The sequence below is a fragment of the Cynara cardunculus genome, assembly GCF_001531365.2.
Source record: "Cynara cardunculus var. scolymus isolate 2C chromosome LG 10, CcrdV1, whole genome shotgun sequence".
Classification (NCBI taxonomy): Eukaryota; Viridiplantae; Streptophyta; class Magnoliopsida; order Asterales; family Asteraceae; genus Cynara; species Cynara cardunculus.
Genome location: NC_037537.1, coordinates 1,353,917 through 1,374,264, shown reverse-complemented (window position 1 = coordinate 1,374,264; position 20,348 = coordinate 1,353,917). Strand labels below are relative to the sequence as shown.

The 20,348-nt window shown below is 33.1% G+C and overlaps 1 protein-coding gene and 1 pseudogene across 1 annotated transcript; one reads left to right on the top strand and one right to left on the bottom strand.

Annotated features, from left to right (window-relative positions):
• Positions 1–1,870: 1,870 nt before the first annotated feature.
• LOC112519133 lies at positions 1,871–4,144 on the bottom strand (annotated as a pseudogene).
• Positions 4,145–7,560: 3,416 nt separating this feature from the next.
• On the top strand, positions 7,561–11,237 carry LOC112518860 (cysteine-rich receptor-like protein kinase 10). The gene is made up of 7 exons (XM_025126635.1): positions 7,561–8,326; positions 8,508–8,654; positions 8,979–9,100; positions 9,214–9,424; positions 10,166–10,403; positions 10,504–10,651; positions 10,732–11,237. The coding sequence occupies exons 1-7, from the start codon at positions 7,561–7,563 to the stop codon at positions 11,053–11,055; spliced, it is 1,956 nt and encodes a 651-aa protein (XP_024982403.1). The 3' UTR covers positions 11,056–11,237.
• The last annotated feature ends 9,111 nt before the right edge of the window (positions 11,238–20,348 follow it).

Below are 20,348 nucleotides of genomic sequence, written 5' to 3'. Positions count from 1 at the left end.
CATATCAACAAATAATTGATTAAAATAATATAGAAGCAAATGGAAAGAAAGAACCATATGCTAAAAAACAAAACCCAATATCCATTGTCACATGTCTTCAAAATTAAATTCTTTTTGAATGATTTGGTGACAATGATATTTGAAAAAATGTTCATATAAACATAATCACAAAGACCTTACTTGGCCACATTGGTACTATAAATATATCTTTCCAAAACTACACCTCATGGGTAGCAAATTCGTTCATACAATGTTAAGTACCACAGATGCTCCATGAAATGCTAAATAAATAGACTTTTCCTCACATTTGTGATTTGTCCATGCAGACTTTGTTGTTTTTGCAGCAGGTGTAGTTTCAAAATTAATGGTTGGTGGAAAGTAAATAGATAATGAACACGATTGTGACTAAGACCTGCTCAATCTGCAAGACAACAAGTACCTACTTTTACCCGGTAAATGATAGTGACGAATCTTACACGGTAAGCGCTTGCAAGATAACAATGTTACGTATGACACTTGAATTGACTAAAACCTTACCCGATAAGTAAAATGAAAATGTTGACTTTTATTGTAAGCAATTAACGACCAAACAAGAAATGAATAAACAACCTCTTAGTACGACATCCTTTAATATTTAACGACATGTCTCAGCATATTGTTTTTGAGTCTCATCAAGATCAACATCTTCATTTAACAACTTAGTCGAATTACAATGTAAAATTAAGGTTATTGTATGACCTAAAAACTCTCCAATTAAGAACAACCACCAAGTTGCCTTTCATATCTTTTATGTAGCAGCAATCAACAAAACTTATAGGGATGGCGAGTAGATCTCAACATGAAAATACATAAACTTCCATTGCTTGTCCTCTGTCTTTAAGCATCTCAATGAAAACCTTTCAAGCTCCATATGACCCTCGGATGTAAAAATTTACCTAAAATCAGCAATCGTCGATCATAAGACCATAAAAAATGCATCATACATAAAATATAAAGATCCCCTTAATATTAAACTCCCAATCATATTCTTACATGAATCAAGAGTACTCCAAAAAAACCTAGTGTAATCATCGTAGTAAGCATGTATTTTTGCTACTCCATTTAAGGGCCTTGCTACTTTTTCCAAGGAAGTTGTCATCCAAATTCAAAGCCAATGCAATCAAAGAGCTTAGTTGTTTTTTAGTATACCTTTTAATGACATCTCCATTAAAATATCATGTATAATTCAGCTACTTATTAGGATTCAAGAAGGTCGTATGTTAGGACACACCTGACAAATTGTACCTATATAGGAAATCTAAGTTGTGACGTTACCGTCTTCTTTAAACTTGATATTTATGAAGTTTATAGTAGAAAGTAAAATCAAACCGCTTACCAGGTAAGACTCTCGATCCTTGTCTAATCTCTTACCGGGTAAGATTTTAAGTCCTTATTATGTTCACCGATAAGCTAAGTGAACTGGTAAGCGCTTACCAAGGTTAGTGTTTAGTAAACGGCCCCTTAATATGGTTGCTTGGTTCGAATTTGGCTTGTAAATATGCTGCAAAGTCTAGTGATAACCTCTGACGTTACCAAATTGTTGAACCACATACATATAGTGTTTATTTTTTTCGTTCCAACAATTATTACCTAGCAAACAAAATAAAAGAGCTCAGTATATCTTCCACACAGAGCCAGGGTTTGGGGGTAGGATGTAGACAGACCTTGTCTCTACCCTTTGGGGTAGGGAGACTGTTTGTTTGAAGAAACCAGGCTTGCAAAACATGTAATATTATGGATCCTGATAATCTTCAACGAAAGAAGGGTAATTTAGGAATATCAAACAATTTGAATGACTTTTTCTGAGCTAAATAAATATTGCAAGGTGAAGCTATTTTGGGGTAGAGAAGATTTGTAGGCTATCATTCACAAGCTTGTCAAAAGCCGATGGGGATAGCTTCGGAATGGACGACACAGTCTCTGATATAAATCTTCCAACGTTGTTATCTGGTGCAACAAGACCTTCCTACAAGAAGTGAAAATGGATGTTTAAAAAATAGGCATTTGAGAAAATTTTGTATAAAATATAACTAATATGAAATATATCTCACCACAACGTCGCCAACATATTTGTAGGTATCATCTATTAATACAAGCAATCTTTCCATTGTGGCTTCCATTCCTTCCATATCAGTTGGAAGTTTGTCAACTGTTGTGGCCTTGAGGATGTTAACTACAAACAAAAATGTTATATTTTATTTTAACCATGAGTCCCCTTGAATATGATTATATTCAATAACAAGCATACCTTTCTCAATAACAAAGTAGCAGAAAACAAAATAAACTCGTACGGTCGTACCATATCATCTTGAAGCATCTCATGAAAAATGATTAAATGCAAGATCAACAAAGTGAAGAATATAGACTCTCTATGACAACAATTTATTGTTTAAACTTGTTTTTGGCTTTTTGCCACGTATCAATATGGTTATTTATCCTCATCTAAATCAATATGCCATTTGCAATTTCATTACTTGTAAACTGTCTAGCAAATGAAGAGACAATACCAATAAAATAACACTTTCACCATTAGATATCAAAAGAATGGAGGGAAAGAGTGTGCTAACACATACATTGAACACGCTCGTCTTCAACCATACGCAGGTGCGATTGTATTTCTTGAAACTGAGCAAGTTGTTGATCTCCTAGAGACAAGTTCACATAAACAAAAGCTTTTATGGAAACCTCCCCAATGATGAATCCAGTGTCCACAGTCAAGATGAACGGGGTTTGCAACTTCTCTAGAACATAACTCATGAATAAGAGCTAGACATTTTTAACATGGCACAATCAAATTGTTGAAATTGCTCCATGCTCCACCAAAAGTTATTAACAAGATGGTCAAGTTATAGTGAACACATTCGAAGAACTTGTAAGCATAAAGTGAAACTTTAACAATTTGCACTTGTGATAGATAATTGAAACCAGTAAAGGTTTAGGAAAAACATCATAATTATAGGAGTTGAAGATAGAAAAATCTGGCACCAAAAATCGAGTAGGTAAGTATGAAGGAGAGGAATCATACCTGGTATGATAATAGATCATGAAGGAGGCGGCTTGTATACCATGAATCATAAGATAATTCTTGAAAAGTCAAAATTAAAACATACCTGGTATTATGGATGCTTAAAAGCTCAAATTTAAATCACTATCCCTCCACTCATAGGATAATTCTTTGGAAAGTTGACTTGGAGTTGGAACTTTTCATCATCATAGATAGTTCCCTGAGCTCCATTTACTTCAATCACCCACCTTTGTAAATAACAAATGCAAAAACACCATAACTCACGAACAATATTTCGAAATTTCATGGATTATGTAAGAGTCAAATTTTGGAACATCCAAATTTCTGGGAACCTTAGATTTGAAAGGACATTCCAGATGTAATTTAATCAAATTACTCTTCGATCCGTTTCTGAGAATGTTACGGGGAAACAATGCAATTAGGATAGACAAAATGAAATAACCCCTGTAAAATGACAAAAACAACAGTTCATAGCTAAAATAAAAAATCAAATTGAAGATTATCGGTGTAAATCCAAATGGAGGATTTGCTTTTGCGTTCATACCTCAAAATAATCGAACCTGATTATAACATATTCCTCTTGAAGGCCATCTGGGAAGAAAATCCTTAAAAATAAGATTATAGAAAAATGGAAAGCATAAACTCCAACAAGAGACACAAAACTCAAGAACCCTAACCCACATAAGTGAAGATTTCGGATGGAATCAAAACATAGAAACAATTAATTCGCTAACCCGTAGAAAACTAAGAACCCTAATCTACCAAATGAAGATGGAAAATAAAAATAAGTACCTCGATTGGAACCCTAGCCGTATTCAAAGCATGGATCGCGAGTGAATAGATGTATGGTGATCTTGAATAAGTAATCATCATACATGATATTGAACTGTCACTTTAGGAGGGAATCGATGAGAGTGTGTGGAGCGATTACATGGTGATCCTGAATAAGTAATCATCATACGGGAGCTTGAATCGTCAATTTCTGAATCATTACTTTAGGAGGGAATCAATGAGAGCATGTGGAGCGATGATAGCTTGTCTTGGGAAGACAATCTTCTCAGAGGAGTATGAATGTAGCATTGGTAACTTGTACATCAAGCATAAATGATTGTTTTTAAGACTTTTAAGACTTCATGCATAAAGAAATAGTACCTTATGCATCAAAGGTTGTTTTTAAGATATTTATCAAATCAAATTTATAAGGTAATATAGATTATGTTTTATCAAAAACATAATGATTATAATATATAATTATTGTCTATAATAATTAATATTATATTAATTTTGTATAATTATTACATATATCGTTTAATTTTTTGTATTAAGTTTAGTAGTTTACTTATTTTTTTGTTATTAAATTATATATATTAGAATACTTTAAACTTTTAATACAAAAATTAAAAAACAACATAAACAGAAACATGGTTTTTTTTTTCTTTTAATGTTGATTAACGAAATTTAAATATACTTACGTAATACATATAATAATTTTTTATTAATTATAGAAAATAATTATATATTATAATCATTAAGTTTTAATAAAATATAATAATAATAAATAAATATGTTTATTTATATTAAAACATATTAAAATATGTTAAGGATGGGCCCTTTACGCACGAAGCACCAACCGGTGATAAACCATCAACCGTCGTCACATCGAAGGGGACACAACATCATATTTGAATATTTTTTTTTGCGAAAAAGCCCCCTACACACCAAACGTGTAGTACTAAATAGGGGTCCATTTATTGAAATATGATTTTTATACGTTATTTTTGTCCTTTGAACTTTTGGAGGATTAATTTAGTCAAGATCTCACTTTTATTCCATCATCCAATGTGGGATGCAAACAATAATAAGAAAGTTGACCCTTTTCTTTTTGTAGCCATATTCCGTGTGCCTCTTTCATTCTTTGATCCAATGTGGATGCAAACAATAATCTGAGGAAAAAATTGAGTTCTAACGCTTAAAAGTTCTCACTTTATTATCATGGTTATTGTTTTTATGTAGATATTGTTTTTACAACTATAACTTTTATAAATTTATTGCTATTTTTTATATTAGTTTTTGGTATATAATATTTGCTTATAAAAAAAGTTGGCCAAAAAATAGGTCAACTTAAAAGTTGCACAAACTTTCTTAATTGTGAAATATATCTAACTCCATTTAAATACTCACTTCCTTATTTTGTATTATTTTATTAGTTTTGATTTCAACCATGGTTATATATTTTGTATTATTTGGTCGGTTTCTTCTCTAGTATATTTGTTTTGAAAAATTGTCAAACCGATCTGTCCGGTCTAGTCTACGGTTTGAACATCTTTTTGAAAGGTCTGGACCAAACAGACCACCAAATACATATATAAAAGTTATATTTAGTTGTCTGAGGTGAACGAGAACTAGTTCATCACCAATGCTTAACTCACTTTGATCAGACAAATAAAGCAATATTAATGAAGCGGAATCAATTCACCTCAACGGCTCGCTTCGCTAATATGTGGAGTCTTCGTTCCTCTAGCCGGTAGTCTGTCTATAAGAATAAGAAAGAAAAACCTCATGTAAATACCATGGAATAAGGTAAAAAAGGGTAGCAAGGAACTAAGACCATTCACTGAAATTAGGAAAACCATTAGATTCTTCTTCCTTCTTTATGGTCGTCTCCTGCCCCTCCCCCGCCCGGGGGGGGGGGGGGGGGGTCTTTCCTTCGCCTAGATGATATCATAACTATCTCTCTTTTTGTACCGCTAGGGATGCTTAACGCCACTTTGCCAGGCTGTTCGGACGCTGCTCATGCGAAGAAGTTATTCTCTGATTCCAAAACGTAAAGCCACCATTCTTTAGTGACGAGCTCTAGCGAACAAATCTTATGTCTTTTTCCAAGATAAAAATTTCTTTCTACTAGAACAAGTCTGCTGCGAGCCGAGTGAAAAAAAAATGACTAGAAAAGAGGAAGAGTCTCTAAAACAAGATCTAGGTAAGCAAGCAAGAAGGAGAAGGTTGGCATGTCCTCATTCGGGGGTAATTATCTCCCAGTTTCCCTGATCTAACGGAGAGACTCTATAGAGAATTTCCCAAGGATCCCCTCAACGTCAGGCTATGTGGTAGATTCAACTTTATGGCACAATTAAAAAGGTTCGTCGAAGAAATTATGTTTTTAGTATTTATTTCTCTATTAACCACGTCTATCTAAATTGGCAAAATTCCAAAGATATCAAAAATCAAATTAAAAATTCCAAATCATCCTTCGACTTGCTCAATGTTTGTTCAAAATTCTAACTATTATCAGTGGATTTGTTTAACATTTTTTCAACTTGCCAATATTTTTGGAGTTATAAAGATAGATATATCTTTTATAATTCAATATATTACTTCTTAACAATGTTTATATTGGTAGAAATTTCATTTTGAATATAGATGTTATGTTTTTCTAAGTTTATAGCCCATAAGAAGTCCAAACCGTCTAAACCGATCAGACCAGACCGCCTTTTTGAGGTCCGGTTTGACCAGTTTGATCACTTGCCGCCAAACCGTTCGGTTTGGAAATTTTCCTAAACGACCATTGCGGTTTGGTTTGTGGTTTGGGAGATTAAACGCCCCAATTGGACCGCGAACACTCCTAGTCTTCAGAGATTCAGAGTTAAAATAGGTACAAGCATCAAAAGCGGTATACTTTGAGGTGTATGCGTTAAGCCAACTACGTGATAAGAATTGGGGAAATTACGTGATGAGAATTGGGAAATTACATTAGACCCGTAAATATATGAAAGTTTTGTTGCAGACCCTGATAAATTTAGAAGTTGATCCCCTAAAAATGAATTAGTTGGTTCAAATTAAGTCGGTTCTATTTTAACGTAATTTTTTTAAATTTTTTATTAAAAATAGGAAAAATGATTTATAGTTTAGTTAAAATAGAATGAAATAATATCATATTCTAAACTAAACAATGAAATAATATCATATTTACAAATATAGAGTTAGTTTTAAATACAACCCATCTCATTTGTACAACCAATAAATTGAGATATTTATGAAAATGATAAGAGTTTATTTATTATGATTTGAATATTTATATAAGATGAATATGGTTCATTAATTATGATCAATACTTTATATTATAAAACAATCAAAACTTTTACTAAATCACATATTAATCAAATGAAATGGACGGTTGAGATTGAGTTGTATTGGTTGCAAAAATGTCAAGGGTTGTATAATAACCGACCTCTACGAATATATTACATGATACTTTTACATAAAGAAACTATTCTAAGAAGGAAAAGCAAGTCTTAGAAAGATGAACACATTTCTCGGCAAGTGCAAGTGCGGTCATAGGCAATCGGATCATTTTATGGTCAACAATCAACTATATATTATTTGTATGGTAAACACAATAGACCTTTGAGTTGATATATAGTTTAATAAGAATGTTCATATATTAATGAAACTAAGATCACCAAAAACGCATATATCAGCCTTTCACTGCTCCTGAAAGTATGCGTCTTTCCCTTCTTCTGATTTGGATCCCTTTTCTCATATGGATAGCCACTGCAGCTGATTATCAAACGCACTACTGTGTTCTGAACGCCACCAGCCACACAAGCAACAGCGCTTACTATTCAAATCTCGTCCAAGTTCTCGACTCACTTGCTTCAGATAAGACCGTCACTGATCACCAGTTCTTAAACAAGAGTGCTGGAAACAGCCCTCCAGACATAGCCTATGGCCTTTACCTTTGTCGGGCCGATGTTCTCCCAGACCAGTGTCGCAACTGTTTGCTTAAAGCCCGTGAAGATATTAACAATTCATGCCCGTTCTCAAAAGCGGCAGTGGCGTGGAGTGATGACTGCATGTTACGCTATGCCAACGATTCAATGGTCTCGGTTATGGACTCGGCCACTTTTGTTTCAGAGTGCAACAAGTTAAATATTTCTGATAAGGCATCAGAACAAAGTCAGCTGTGGGAAGCTGGTATGAATTTGATGGGTCTGTTAGCAACCCGGGCTTCAAACGATATAAAAAACAAACTTTTTGCATTTGATGAATTAACCTTTGATAGCAATAGAAGTGTTTATGGATACGTTCAGTGCACACCAGATTTATTGAGTTCTGATTGTGATCGATGCCTTCAAGAAAGTATAAATCGCTTGCCGCAGTATTGTTATGGGAGACAAGGAGCACGAGTTCTGACCCCGAGTTGTAATGTTAGATTCGAGATATATAGGTTCTTAACATTTACAGAAGACCGATCAGACACATCAGGTATGGCATCAAATTCATGAACCTTTTTATTATTTCATCTCGATTGTTATCATGTTGTATTTGATGATACCGAAGGTACTTATCGATCATGAATGTTTGTCAAACATTTTTTACCAGAAGGGGGATATTCGTTTTAAACCCGATGCAAAAAGGAAGAAAACTAAAACATTGTTCTTTTAAGATGCAGGGAAAGATGAAATCTCATCAACTATAATTGCAGCCATTGTTGCTTCAATTGGTGTGCTTGTGGTGATAGCGGGCATTTGCTATTTTCTCATAGTGAAGAAACGGCATCCTGTCACATTCAACGATTTGAAGGATGAAACTGGTATGTAGAAATTGTCACCTCATACAATTTTGAGTAACCTCTCGTTCATCAAAGCATTTCTTGTTTTAAAATACTCTTGATGTATATTTTATCCCTAATCGAAAAAAATATCTACCATTTATTTTACATATATGAACAAAGTAACTCTAGAGCACACGATGCAGGAAGATTGCTCTCCGTACTGTCTAGAATACGGTTCAGGACCAACTGTTGTTGACAAAGATCTGGCAAAGATCCCCCTATAATATTTATAAATTAACACGTTTGTTTTGAAGCGTTAAGGTGTAAGGGTACGTTAGTTTGATTTTCGTGGTTCTAATTTAGGTGAGAACGAAATGATAACAGAGCAATCTCTACAATTCGAATTGGGCACAATCAAAGCAGCTACAAACAATTTCTCTATACATAATAAAATAGGTGAAGGTGGATTTGGTGGAGTATACAAGGTATGCAACTGAGTTCCTTGATCATCTGTTCTTGAATAACATGTTCTAAAATACAACCAAATAATGTCGATTTGTATCTTATTAACTTCTTCATATATGTTATCTATTGATAGGGAGTTCTTCATAATGGGAGTGAAATAGCTGTGAAGAGGCTAGCCAAAGGCTCGGGACAAGGTGAACTGGAGTTCAAGAATGAGGTTGTATTACTAGCCAAGCTTCAACATAGAAATCTTGTCCGACTTTTGGGATTTTGCCTCGAAGCTGAAGAGAAGATCCTCATCTACGAATATGTCCCTAACCATAGTCTTGACTTCTTTCTATTTGGTTAGCCTCAAAACCCTTGACTTACTACATGCAAGATATTTGCTTTATTTCTTTTCAAGATTCATTTTTAATGTCAAATGACCATCCACCATCTACTAGTCAATTCAAGAATCATAGAGCTTTACCTGGTCTACATGCTTAATTCAAACCATATATTGTTTCTTTAAGGAAAATAGAACCCAAAACGATGTGCACACGCTACCAATTGGCGAAAGATCGCCCATATATATATATATATATATATATATATATATATATATATATATATATATATATATATATGACAGTTTAGCTAGAACTCTTTTGAAAAATTTGCATTGAGCATCGAAAGTCCAAAGTCTTCTAAGGCACATAATATTGACTCGACTTATAGATAATATATATGGTGATGAAACAGTCATCCTAAAGAAGTTGACAGAACATTGACTCGAATTAGAAATATAATATGTCCGTTATCTTTAATTTTTCTTTTGGCGTGGCAGAAGAAGTCTGGATAAATTGCTCCATTATGCATGTAAAATGAATGAATCTGTTAAAAGTAGTGGTGCTCCACAATAAAGTAAAGCAAGTAAGCACCTACTAACCCACTATCGATCATACGCTCCTACTTTAGCTTTTTTGAGTACTCCAGCTACTTCATTTCTGTCTTTTAGAAGGAAGCTTCCTATAAGCTAATTAATTATATCGTTGCTTAATAGTAGTATATTTATAATTAAGCCATCTGTTTTGATTAATACATAGATCCTTCGAAACAAGCGCAATTGGATTGGCCAACACGTTACCGCATAATCGGAGGAATTGCTAGAGGGATGTTGTACCTACACGAGGATTCTAGATTAAGAATCATCCATCGGGATCTCAAAACTAGTAATATACTATTAGACGAAGACATGAATCCAAAAATTTCAGATTTTGGCATGGCAAGAATATTTTTTGCAAATCAAACACAAGCAATGACAAATAGAATTGTTGGAACTTAGTAAGTTGTCTAACTCTTACTTTACTAAACAAAACTGTTTGTTTATTTACTAATCCTTGATGTTACACTAAGCTTTCGACTTTGTAATTTTTCTTGCTAGTGGATACATGTCGCCAGAGTACGCGATGCATGGCAGCTTCTCCGTGAAGTCTGATATATTCAGTTTAGGAGTATTGGTTCTTGAGATCATTAGTGGAAAGAGAAACACAGGTCTCTTTCAATCTGGTTCTGGTGACCTTCTAGGCCATGTGAGTAAACCCATTAACAGTCAAATGCTAAACATGATGATATCTAGTTTGTTAACCTACATTACAATATTCTGTTTCAGGCTTGGCATAAATGGAAGAAGGGAGAGCCACTTGAGATACTGGATCCAAATATGGTGGACTCTTCCTCAAACAATGAAGTGTTACATTGCATCAATATTGCCTTATTGTGTGTTCAAGAAGATGCTGAATTAAGACCTTCAATGGCATCTGTAGTCATAATGCTCAACAATTACTCGGTTGCTTTACCATTGCCTCAAAATCCTCCATTTGTATCTAAGAATAGAGTTAGACGCACGTCAAAAATGATGGAATCAGCTGATAATATATGCACTGAAATTTGGCCTATTGAAGCTCCACTTATTACTGAGGTACATCCTCGATAAACATAGCCCTAATTATACTCTGATCATTAGTTTTTTTCTTTCTGATTTATTGTTTTTTCTTTTGAAAAAGGGGATCATTTTCCCCACGTGAATTTTATTTCATGACGATTAGGTTACCATGTTGTATCATATCTTTGTAACTTCATTATTTCTTATTTGTGTATATGTTTGATGTTCACTACATAATCTAAGACTTTTAGCGAGGGACGGATCTAGCGATAGCAGATTCGTCGGTAATAGTGATATCCATCGTAATACGTAGGAAAGTCTTGGTCGGGTCATAGACGGCCTACAGACCGATCTCCGAGAAACGTTCATTGACTAAATTTTGAGATGTATCGAGGGATTTCAAACCTGTTTCATTGGATCGCCAACAAAAACCACACAAACGAATATTTTGTTCATAATGCGTTGGTAATATTTGTAGTTTTAGAAAAAAAAATCGAAATTATTCGTATTTTCCTGTATAAATACCCATTACATGTATATAATTCATTAAATAGGCAAATTCAGTTTTATAAAATTCATCTCTCGCAGATGTGTTTAGAAATTTTTTCAAACGGTGGCACCATTATTTGCTTATAAGAAACAAATATAGGGAAAAAAATTAAACGGTGGTACCATTTGACTATAAGAAACAAATGTAAGGAAAAAAATTAACGGTGGTATCATTTGACTATAAGAAACAAATGTAAGGAAAAAAATTAAATATTTGCACCATTTGACTAAGAAAATGACATTTACAAGATTCAAACTCGCACCATTCTAGGTGGAATAAAAGTCTTGCAAACCAACTTTACGAAAAAAAAAATTCACATTATGGTTTCAAAATACGTACGGTATCACACAAGAAATTAATATGGGTGACACTACTGTCGGTGTGTCCATTCTTTGTACAGTTGTTGTTTTTGTCGGTTTTATGAAATTTTTCCTTTAAAAAAAGTTCTATTTAAATAATTCGATGGAAAAATACATTATAATATAATCATTATGTAAAGGCATAAGCAAAACTTATTTTATTATTATTATTATTCTAATCGGTGAATTATCTAAAGGGGTGCCTCTACCGATGCCTTAACTATCAAATGACAGTTATATAAGGCTAGTATAGATATGTACAAAAATGTCTATGTATTGTTGTTGCTTCGTATTATAAGGAATACCTTTATGGTGTGAATTCTATGTATTTTGTTATTGCTTATTCAACAAACTGGTATCAGAACAAGGAATCATTACAACAAACAGCAACATGTTGCAACCTCAGTTACCCAAATTGAATGGCAAAAATTATTATCATTGGAGCATCCAAATGAAGGTGCTATATGAATCTCAAGATCTCTGGAGCATTGTAGAAAATGGAATCAATGAACCTCAAGATCCAACTGTTTTAACAACACAACAAATGAATGAATTAAGGGAAGCAAAGAAAGAGGATAGGAAGGCGTTATTCTTCATCTATCAAGCGATATACAAATTGATATTTGAAAGGATTTCTTCCTCATCAACTTCAAAAATAGCATGGGATATGCTGCATAGAACATATCAAGGAGACAAAGTTATGGTTGTAAGGTTACAGACCTTAATATGTGAATTTGACAACCTACGCATGAAATATTCAAAGACGTTTGAGGAGTATTACAATCGTGTGATTCTACTTCTAAATTAGTTAGGATTAAATGGGAAAACGTCGGTGGCAAAAGAGTTGTTGAGAAGATCTTAAGAAGTTTAACAAGAAAGTTTGAGTATGTAGTTGTTGCGATCGAAGAATCAAAGGACTTATCTATTTTTTCTCTTGAAAACCTTCTTGGGACATTACAATCAGAAGTTACTAATCAGACAGTTTGATTCTTCGCCTTCAGAAAAAGCCTTTAGAATACACTCAACGAGTCACTTGAATTCTAGTGAAAGAGCAAACAATCTAACCAGTCAAAAGGACGAACAAGGTGAGACTTCTTTCAAGGGCGTAGTAAACCACACTTACAAACTCAATGTCGTTATTGTCAAAAGTTCGAACATTCATTCAAAGTATGTAGAAAGAGAATTGCGGATAGAACAGAAGTTCAAGCCTTATGCACCAAGAAGAGGATAAGCAAGAGGAAACGATGTTTATGATGTTTAGCGTTCAAGAAAATACGCAAGAAGACATGGTTTATTGACAGTGGTTGTAGCAACCACATGATAGGAAACAAGAAGTTATTAACTACTTTAGAGGATTCCGTGAAAAAAGGAGTACGTACCGGAGATGATAAAATGCTAAGCATTCAAGGAAAGGAGAGATACTTGGGAATACGAAGATTGGAGACAAAAATATACCAAGTATACTTTGTTCTAAGTTAACCCTAGTCGAGTGGAATCCTTGTGATAATTGTGTGATAATCACATGATTATCACACCCATATCATACCCTAATCACACCAAATCGTGTTGATATAAGCGATAATGTGATAATTGTGTGATAATCACATGATTATCACACCCAAATCACACCAAATCGTGTTGATATAAGCGATAATGTGATAATTGTGTGATAATCACATGATTACCACACCTAGTCTAATCATAACCTATCGAAATCATCCGAAATTGTTGTGATAATGTCTAACATAACCCATTGAAACCATGATCAAGTCGAGTGACATTGATATCATATGATTATTACAACTAATCGATTAAAAACATGTTCAAAACGAGTAATTGTGAAAGATACCTTGAATAAACTTTTTCTTGTTGTTCGATTGTTGCATGCAATAGTTTCTCATTGATCGATTAGGGTTCGTGTGTTCTTGGTCGATCACTGTTGTTTTGCGATTTGATGTTACGACTTCTAAGTATCCTTGAATTCTTAACCGTTTATTAGATAATGATAATCATGATCGTGTAAACGTGTTAAAAGATTTTATGATGTCATTTCCATTATTACCCTTTTAATTTTAATATCTTTTGAATCTTTTTAAATTTCAATTTTAATTTTATAAATCTTTTAATTTTATTTTTTTATCACAATATAAGGTTATTGGGTTTGTTCTCGCATTCTCGTAAATCATAGGGGTTCTTGTTTGAACTCTTCCTTATATATATATATATATATATATATATATATATATAGGGGAGCGATCAAATGAAAACCACTCAATTTGTAAAAACCGTAAATACCTCATTCAACCAATCATAATTTTTCATTGTGTTCATGTTTTTGTAATTATAAAAGGTTGATTAATCATTTTTATTGTTGAGGGTGTTAATCATGGATATTATCATCTTCATTATTTTAATTTTAGAGAAATACATGAAACGGTTTCATTAAAATTTCATTAAGTAGCATATGAAACAATTTCATGAGCATATATGAAATAAATTCATCAAAAAAAATATTATATGAAACAATTTCACAAGATTAAACAATTTCATGAAAAAATTTCATAAGAATAAACAATGAAAACGACGGATGAGGGTGGTTTGCACGGTTTTTACAAATTAGAGTGTTTTTCATTTGATCGCTCCTCTCTCTCTCTCTCTCTCTATATATATATATATATATATATATATATATATATATATATACTAGTTGTGTACCCGCGCAATGCTGCGGGAGCCGTGAATTTTAACGATTTTGAAGTTTTACTGGTTTTATTATAGAAGATTTAACGCTGATATAAATTACACTTGGTCTTTACATATTAATACAATTTGAATAAATAAGAATTATGATTCCAATTACAATCTATCGATGAAAAAAATTGTATGACAATTTAAAATCCAATATATTTAAAATCCAACATATTTATAACGACTCCACAAATGTGTTCGATTTACACCAAAAGCAAAGAAACAAGAGATCGAGAGCGAGACCGAGAGTTCTAGAGCAATTGAATGGAAGATGAATGAGAGAACTTTTAATTGCTCTAGAACTTTTAATAACTCATGGTAAATATCAGTTTGGGGGAAAAGACAGAGGTATGAGAGGGTAAAAACATGAGTGAAAGGTATCAAAATTATCTTGGGAACATGAAAAGAAAAAGTAATAATGTACATGGGTAACTTGTATTATATGTTATTTTAATTGTATATTAAAAGATTTTAAGATTGAATGCATAAAGTAGTAGTACTTAATGTATTATGAGTTGTTTTTAAGACTTTGTGCATAAATGCATAAAATTTTGGCTTAAAATATATGTTGCTTTAGATATATAATCTCACATTACAACCACTATCCATCAAACATAATCTTTTATATTAAATCTAAACATTGTAAACTTAGCAGATGATAATTTCTTGAAACCAAAAAAAGACAGCATCATCCCCAGAAATGAAAATGAAAATGAAAAATTATAAAGGCAATTCCAACATTATATTGATGGTAATCGACTATGTTTCCAAATATCTCCACCCTCATTCTAAAAAATTCATCAAAGCATGCAAAACTGAACTATTTTCAACTTCCTTTTCGAATAATTCAAAATCAAACATGTTTTCATTCATCATCTGCGCCAAAAGCTGCCGCATTCAGAGCATTCAACCTCTCAATAAGCTTCTGCTTTTTCTTATCATATGTTAGTTTCTTCAGGTTGAACCTAAACCCACAAAAACAACGTCAACACACATAATCATCTCTCTGTTTTTATAAACATAATCTTCTGCAAAATTATCTTTTTACCATCAAAAGGACAGATTTAAAAAAATGAGGTTACCTCTTGTGCTCCTTTGGAGGCTGTTTCTCCAACTTCTTTGGGGTTAGATCAACACGAATGGCTGAATGCACCTACTTGTACAGCTCTTCAATGTTTTCCGGGTCAACTCCAGCTTTAATGTATTCAGAGAAGTGAGAATGATACTTTTCCGGCTCATCTTCCATCAAAGTCTTTATATAAACCAACTATTTCCAAATGATATGTTCTATTTTCAAAGATGCACTACATCTCTTGTTAAACAACAGACTCACCCTCATGTTGGAAGCAACATGCCCGCCATAAATGTACTTGCGGTGGACATCAGCATCAAGTTGCTTACCATCCTTGCTGAATCCAGCAAACCTCTTTTCAAGAGGATGAAAGGATCACATACCTTCAAAAGGGCAGGAGGTCCTTCTCTCAAAATTGTCTGAACACAATCGGCTATCCCTTTATACTGGTTTGTTGATCCCTGAATCATCAGCCTAGTTTTTATTACATCGAGGGAAGTCGTTATCTCCAGTCAGGGCACCTGCAGAAAAACATAAAACATAATTGATGTAACGAGATGAGCAATTGAATAAAGTTAAGTTCAAATGAAAAGATTTCGGTATTTGACAACTTCCTATTCAAGAAAGTTACCTATTTTCCCATTGTATTCACTACAACCAGCACATTTTGTCATATTAGTAGTGGGCATTTTAGACATTTCACAAACAGTCTACACATTTATGAAACAATGTGATTACAAGTTTCAAATAAGAGTGTATTATATATATGTATGATGGAAGTGCAATTCTTATTGACCAAAAATAATACTTTTTGGCTTGGCTAGATTAATCAGTTCCYACTGGATACATTTGGTTTGCTTATTTTTGCAAAAAACAAAAAGTTTGTGTCAAAAATCAAGTACAATGGCAGGAGAAGTTAATCGCTCTATTGTTTATGAACCCACAAAACAATGTGGGTTGGGCAGCACTCTTATTTAGTAGGGAAAATCTTATTACTACATGCTCATTCACCCACAAACACACACTACATCAGGCATGGATGGGTTCTTCTGCACATCTTTTCTCTCTTAAATAAATTACATATTGTGGCACACGATAGTTAAGTCAGCTGTTTTCTTCAGTGTCTCTTCAACATATAGTTAAAAGCATGAACCTTTACGAAGCCATAAGAAATTGCTACAACATGTAGGAAGATCAAATCGTATATAAACATGTGCATTCCTTCTCTAAGATAACTAAATAAAATAATAACAGGATGTTGATTGTGAGAAAATGTAATGGTTGATCAAAGAGTTGTGATAAAACATGACACTCTTGATAAGCATGAGAAAAAAGGAGTGAAGCATATAGTCACCAGCAAAAGCACCAATTGCAGCATTCTCAGGATCATTGAGGTCTCTACGTGCCTGGTGAATGTTCAAAAGCAGTCAAAACTTTGCATATGTAGAAGAATCATATTTGGATTATCATAATGCAAGAGATGGATCATGTAAGAAGCATTAGATTGAGAGAAGTGGAAAGATGCAATGGAGGGTCCTTGCGAATAAGAAAGAAAACAGGATGAGAGAGAATTAAGGAGTTGCAAAATCATTGGGACATAACTGAGGTTGGTAAATCTACCACCATGCTCTTCATGGATTAAAAATGGAAGGTTAATTAAAGCCATTGGATGAAAGTGGATGGGATGGATGAGATTGGTCCTCATGATTCTTAAACATTTTTGGGATTCTTGTTTGATTTTAACAAGTGGAGATAATCCTATAACACAAAAAGGCTATTAAAACTACTATGCGAACAATATTGTGACAACATTATAATTTTTATACCTATATGCATTATGTGCTTGTGGTATCAAGGCAAAAGACGATCCAAAAAAATGTACAATTATGTATAACAATTTAGTAATCTAGTTGATTTCATAATCTTGACATGTTTCAAATCCTCGATTAACAATGAGTGGATTCCAATAAATATAAAAAACCCATCATATTCTATGAAGCAAATCAAGGATAGTAAATATGCATTTGAGCTTCATAAGACAGAAATACTCACAGCAAACTTATAGCCAATCCGAAGTAGCTCATATACACAGAACTGGATAGCATCAAAATGTAAATCTCGTAGAAGAAAAGATCCATATCTAGAGTTGTAAACGAAAGACAATAATGAAACCTGATCGAAGTCAATTGTGAAAATCGAAATAAATGAAAATCAACTAAAAAGCCAAGACTTTCAAGAAACATGATTAGGGTAAAATCAAACTGATACAAATATAAAACAAATTACCTCAATGTGAAGATCCATAGAAGCTTGAATCTCTTCCAGTAGAGAAGTCAAAAGCTTGAAGATCAACAAATCTTCGATGGAAAAACAATTAACCCTAACCCAGAAGTGAAAATGGAGAAGAAAGATTAACACATAGTAAGAACTTGAAGAAAGAGGGAAGGATGAAGAACAACCGTATTGGAGGAATAATAATTATTACCTTGAATGAAATAGGTAGAGAAACGATGAAACGATTGTGGAAACGATGAATCGATTGTGGAAACGATGAGCGAGAGGAACATGAGGATCGAGAGGACCGATCGTTTATAAACCCTAGAGTTATGAATCGTCGCTTTGGGGCCTGAATCAACGCCTTGAAGAACCCTAATCTGTGAATCCAAATTTAAAGCAAAATCAAAATCAAAATCAAATCCAAACTCTAGTTGAAGAATCCTTTGCAATCACGATTTACAACTCTAATATGAGTGAACAACAAAAGAAGAAATCAAACATGTTGTTGTTTAGCACGATGAAATCGAACTCAACTCCAAAGCTTTTGTTGAAAGAAAATCAGAAATCGAACTCCATATATGAAATCGAACTCCAAATCGCCGGTGGTTCATGCGTTCGTGGTTGCTGGTAGCTCATGGTCGGAAAATGTTTCTGAATCAGCGGGACACATTCTTCTTCAAATCGGAAGCCGCCTCCTGCTGGTGGCTCGGTGTTGAAATATGGAAGAAAAGAGAGGGTGATATGTTTGAAGCTTTGATTTTGAATTTGAAATGAGAAAGTAAAAGTTGAAGAAAGTGAAGATTTGAATTTGAATTTTGAATTTGAAATGCATCAATAATTTGTACCATATGCTTTGTGACTTGTCCTTAAGAGTTTTTTGAAAATCTTGCTTAAAATGGTTGTAACTTATGCTTAAAGACTTGTATTTAAGATAATGACCTAAATGCTTATATATGTAGTATAGATATATATATATATATATATATATATATATCTCATCGTGGAAATTATATTTAGCCATTTCTTGTACATCTTATGCTTCCTTCCAAAAGTCTCATTTGTGTTAGATGTCCAACTAATTAAAAAAATCAATTCTTTTGGTAATCCACAAAAATTCTAATAATTAAAAAAAATCTAAAAAAGAACAAAACACTGATATTTTCATAAGCTGACAAGATGATGTCATGGTCACCAAGCTAAAATTATTCTCTTCCAATTTCCATGCCAACTGTTATAATGCTTTTGTCATCGTCACTGATGTTTATGCAACTTTGTATTTGTTTGCTAAAATAATATTTGAAATATAATTTAATAAAAGATTAATTCTTATAATGCTTTTCATCTGTAACTAATGATTTTGGTTTTGTTTAATTTAATAAATTAACTGATAAACTAACTAATCATTAATAAGTTAGTTGATAGTTGATAAATTTTTCGTGTTTCAAAAAACTAGTTGAAAAATATAAAATGACAAAAAATCATTTTGAAAATCATTAATAATATGACGTAATAATTAATAATATGACTTTAACTTTTCTTTAATGTATAAAAAATGGTTTGAAAATTATTATATTTGTTTTTTAATGATTAAATATATTGAACATAATAATAATATTATAAAAATAATGGAGAAGATTAGTAACAATTCTAGATAATTAATGATTATTATTAATGAATAATTTATGACTAATATCTATTATGAATTTGAAGTTAATGCTAATTAAAGTAATTTTTACTTTTGGTCCATATGGTTTTCATTTTGTTATACTATTGGTCCTTGTGGCTAACTCCTTTAGAAAAAGTCAGTTAACTAAAGGGCATTTTAGTCTTTTTGTTACTTTTTCCTTATTTTTAATTAAAGTAAATAATGTGTATTTATTTATTATATTTTATTTTTATATATATACACATAAAACACCAAGTTACCCCCACCCCTCGAAAAAAAATCGTGTCGTCTTCTTCAAAGTACCACCAATAACCCCAAGATCCCGTCGGTTGTCGGCCACTTGCAAAACCTCCCATCTGTTAAGCTTACCGTGACCCTCTGGTTTAATCTTCGACTACTCGCCGCCTTCTTCTTCTGTCTCTCATCTCTAACCAACCCACTCTCACCCTTTTCTACATCTCCGAGCTGTGTTTTAGCCTCCTTACCATGACTATGCTCCACAGCTTTTTTTCGGATTTGGGTTGGAACAAATCACCATAGGAACACAACCACCCCTCTCCTTCCTCTATGGCAATCGTCTCTCTTTCGTCTTTTCTTCTACCTTTTGCTGCCACCACAACCACTGGAGAAGAACCCGTTTTTTTGGTTTAGTTTTTTCTCATTCTCAAACCT

Excerpts from the sequence above, each read along its gene's own strand:
- LOC112518860 (XM_025126635.1), top strand. The coding sequence starts at position 7,561 with ATGCGTCTTTCCCTTCTTCTGATTTGGATCCCTTTTCTCATATGGATA. Across the intron at positions 8,327-8,507 it reads AGACCGATCAGACACATCAG|ATGCAGGGAAAGATGAAATC; the intron begins GTATGGCATCAA and ends TGTTCTTTTAAG. Across the intron at positions 10,404-10,503 it reads AATAGAATTGTTGGAACTTA|TGGATACATGTCGCCAGAGT; the intron begins GTAAGTTGTCTA and ends TTTTCTTGCTAG.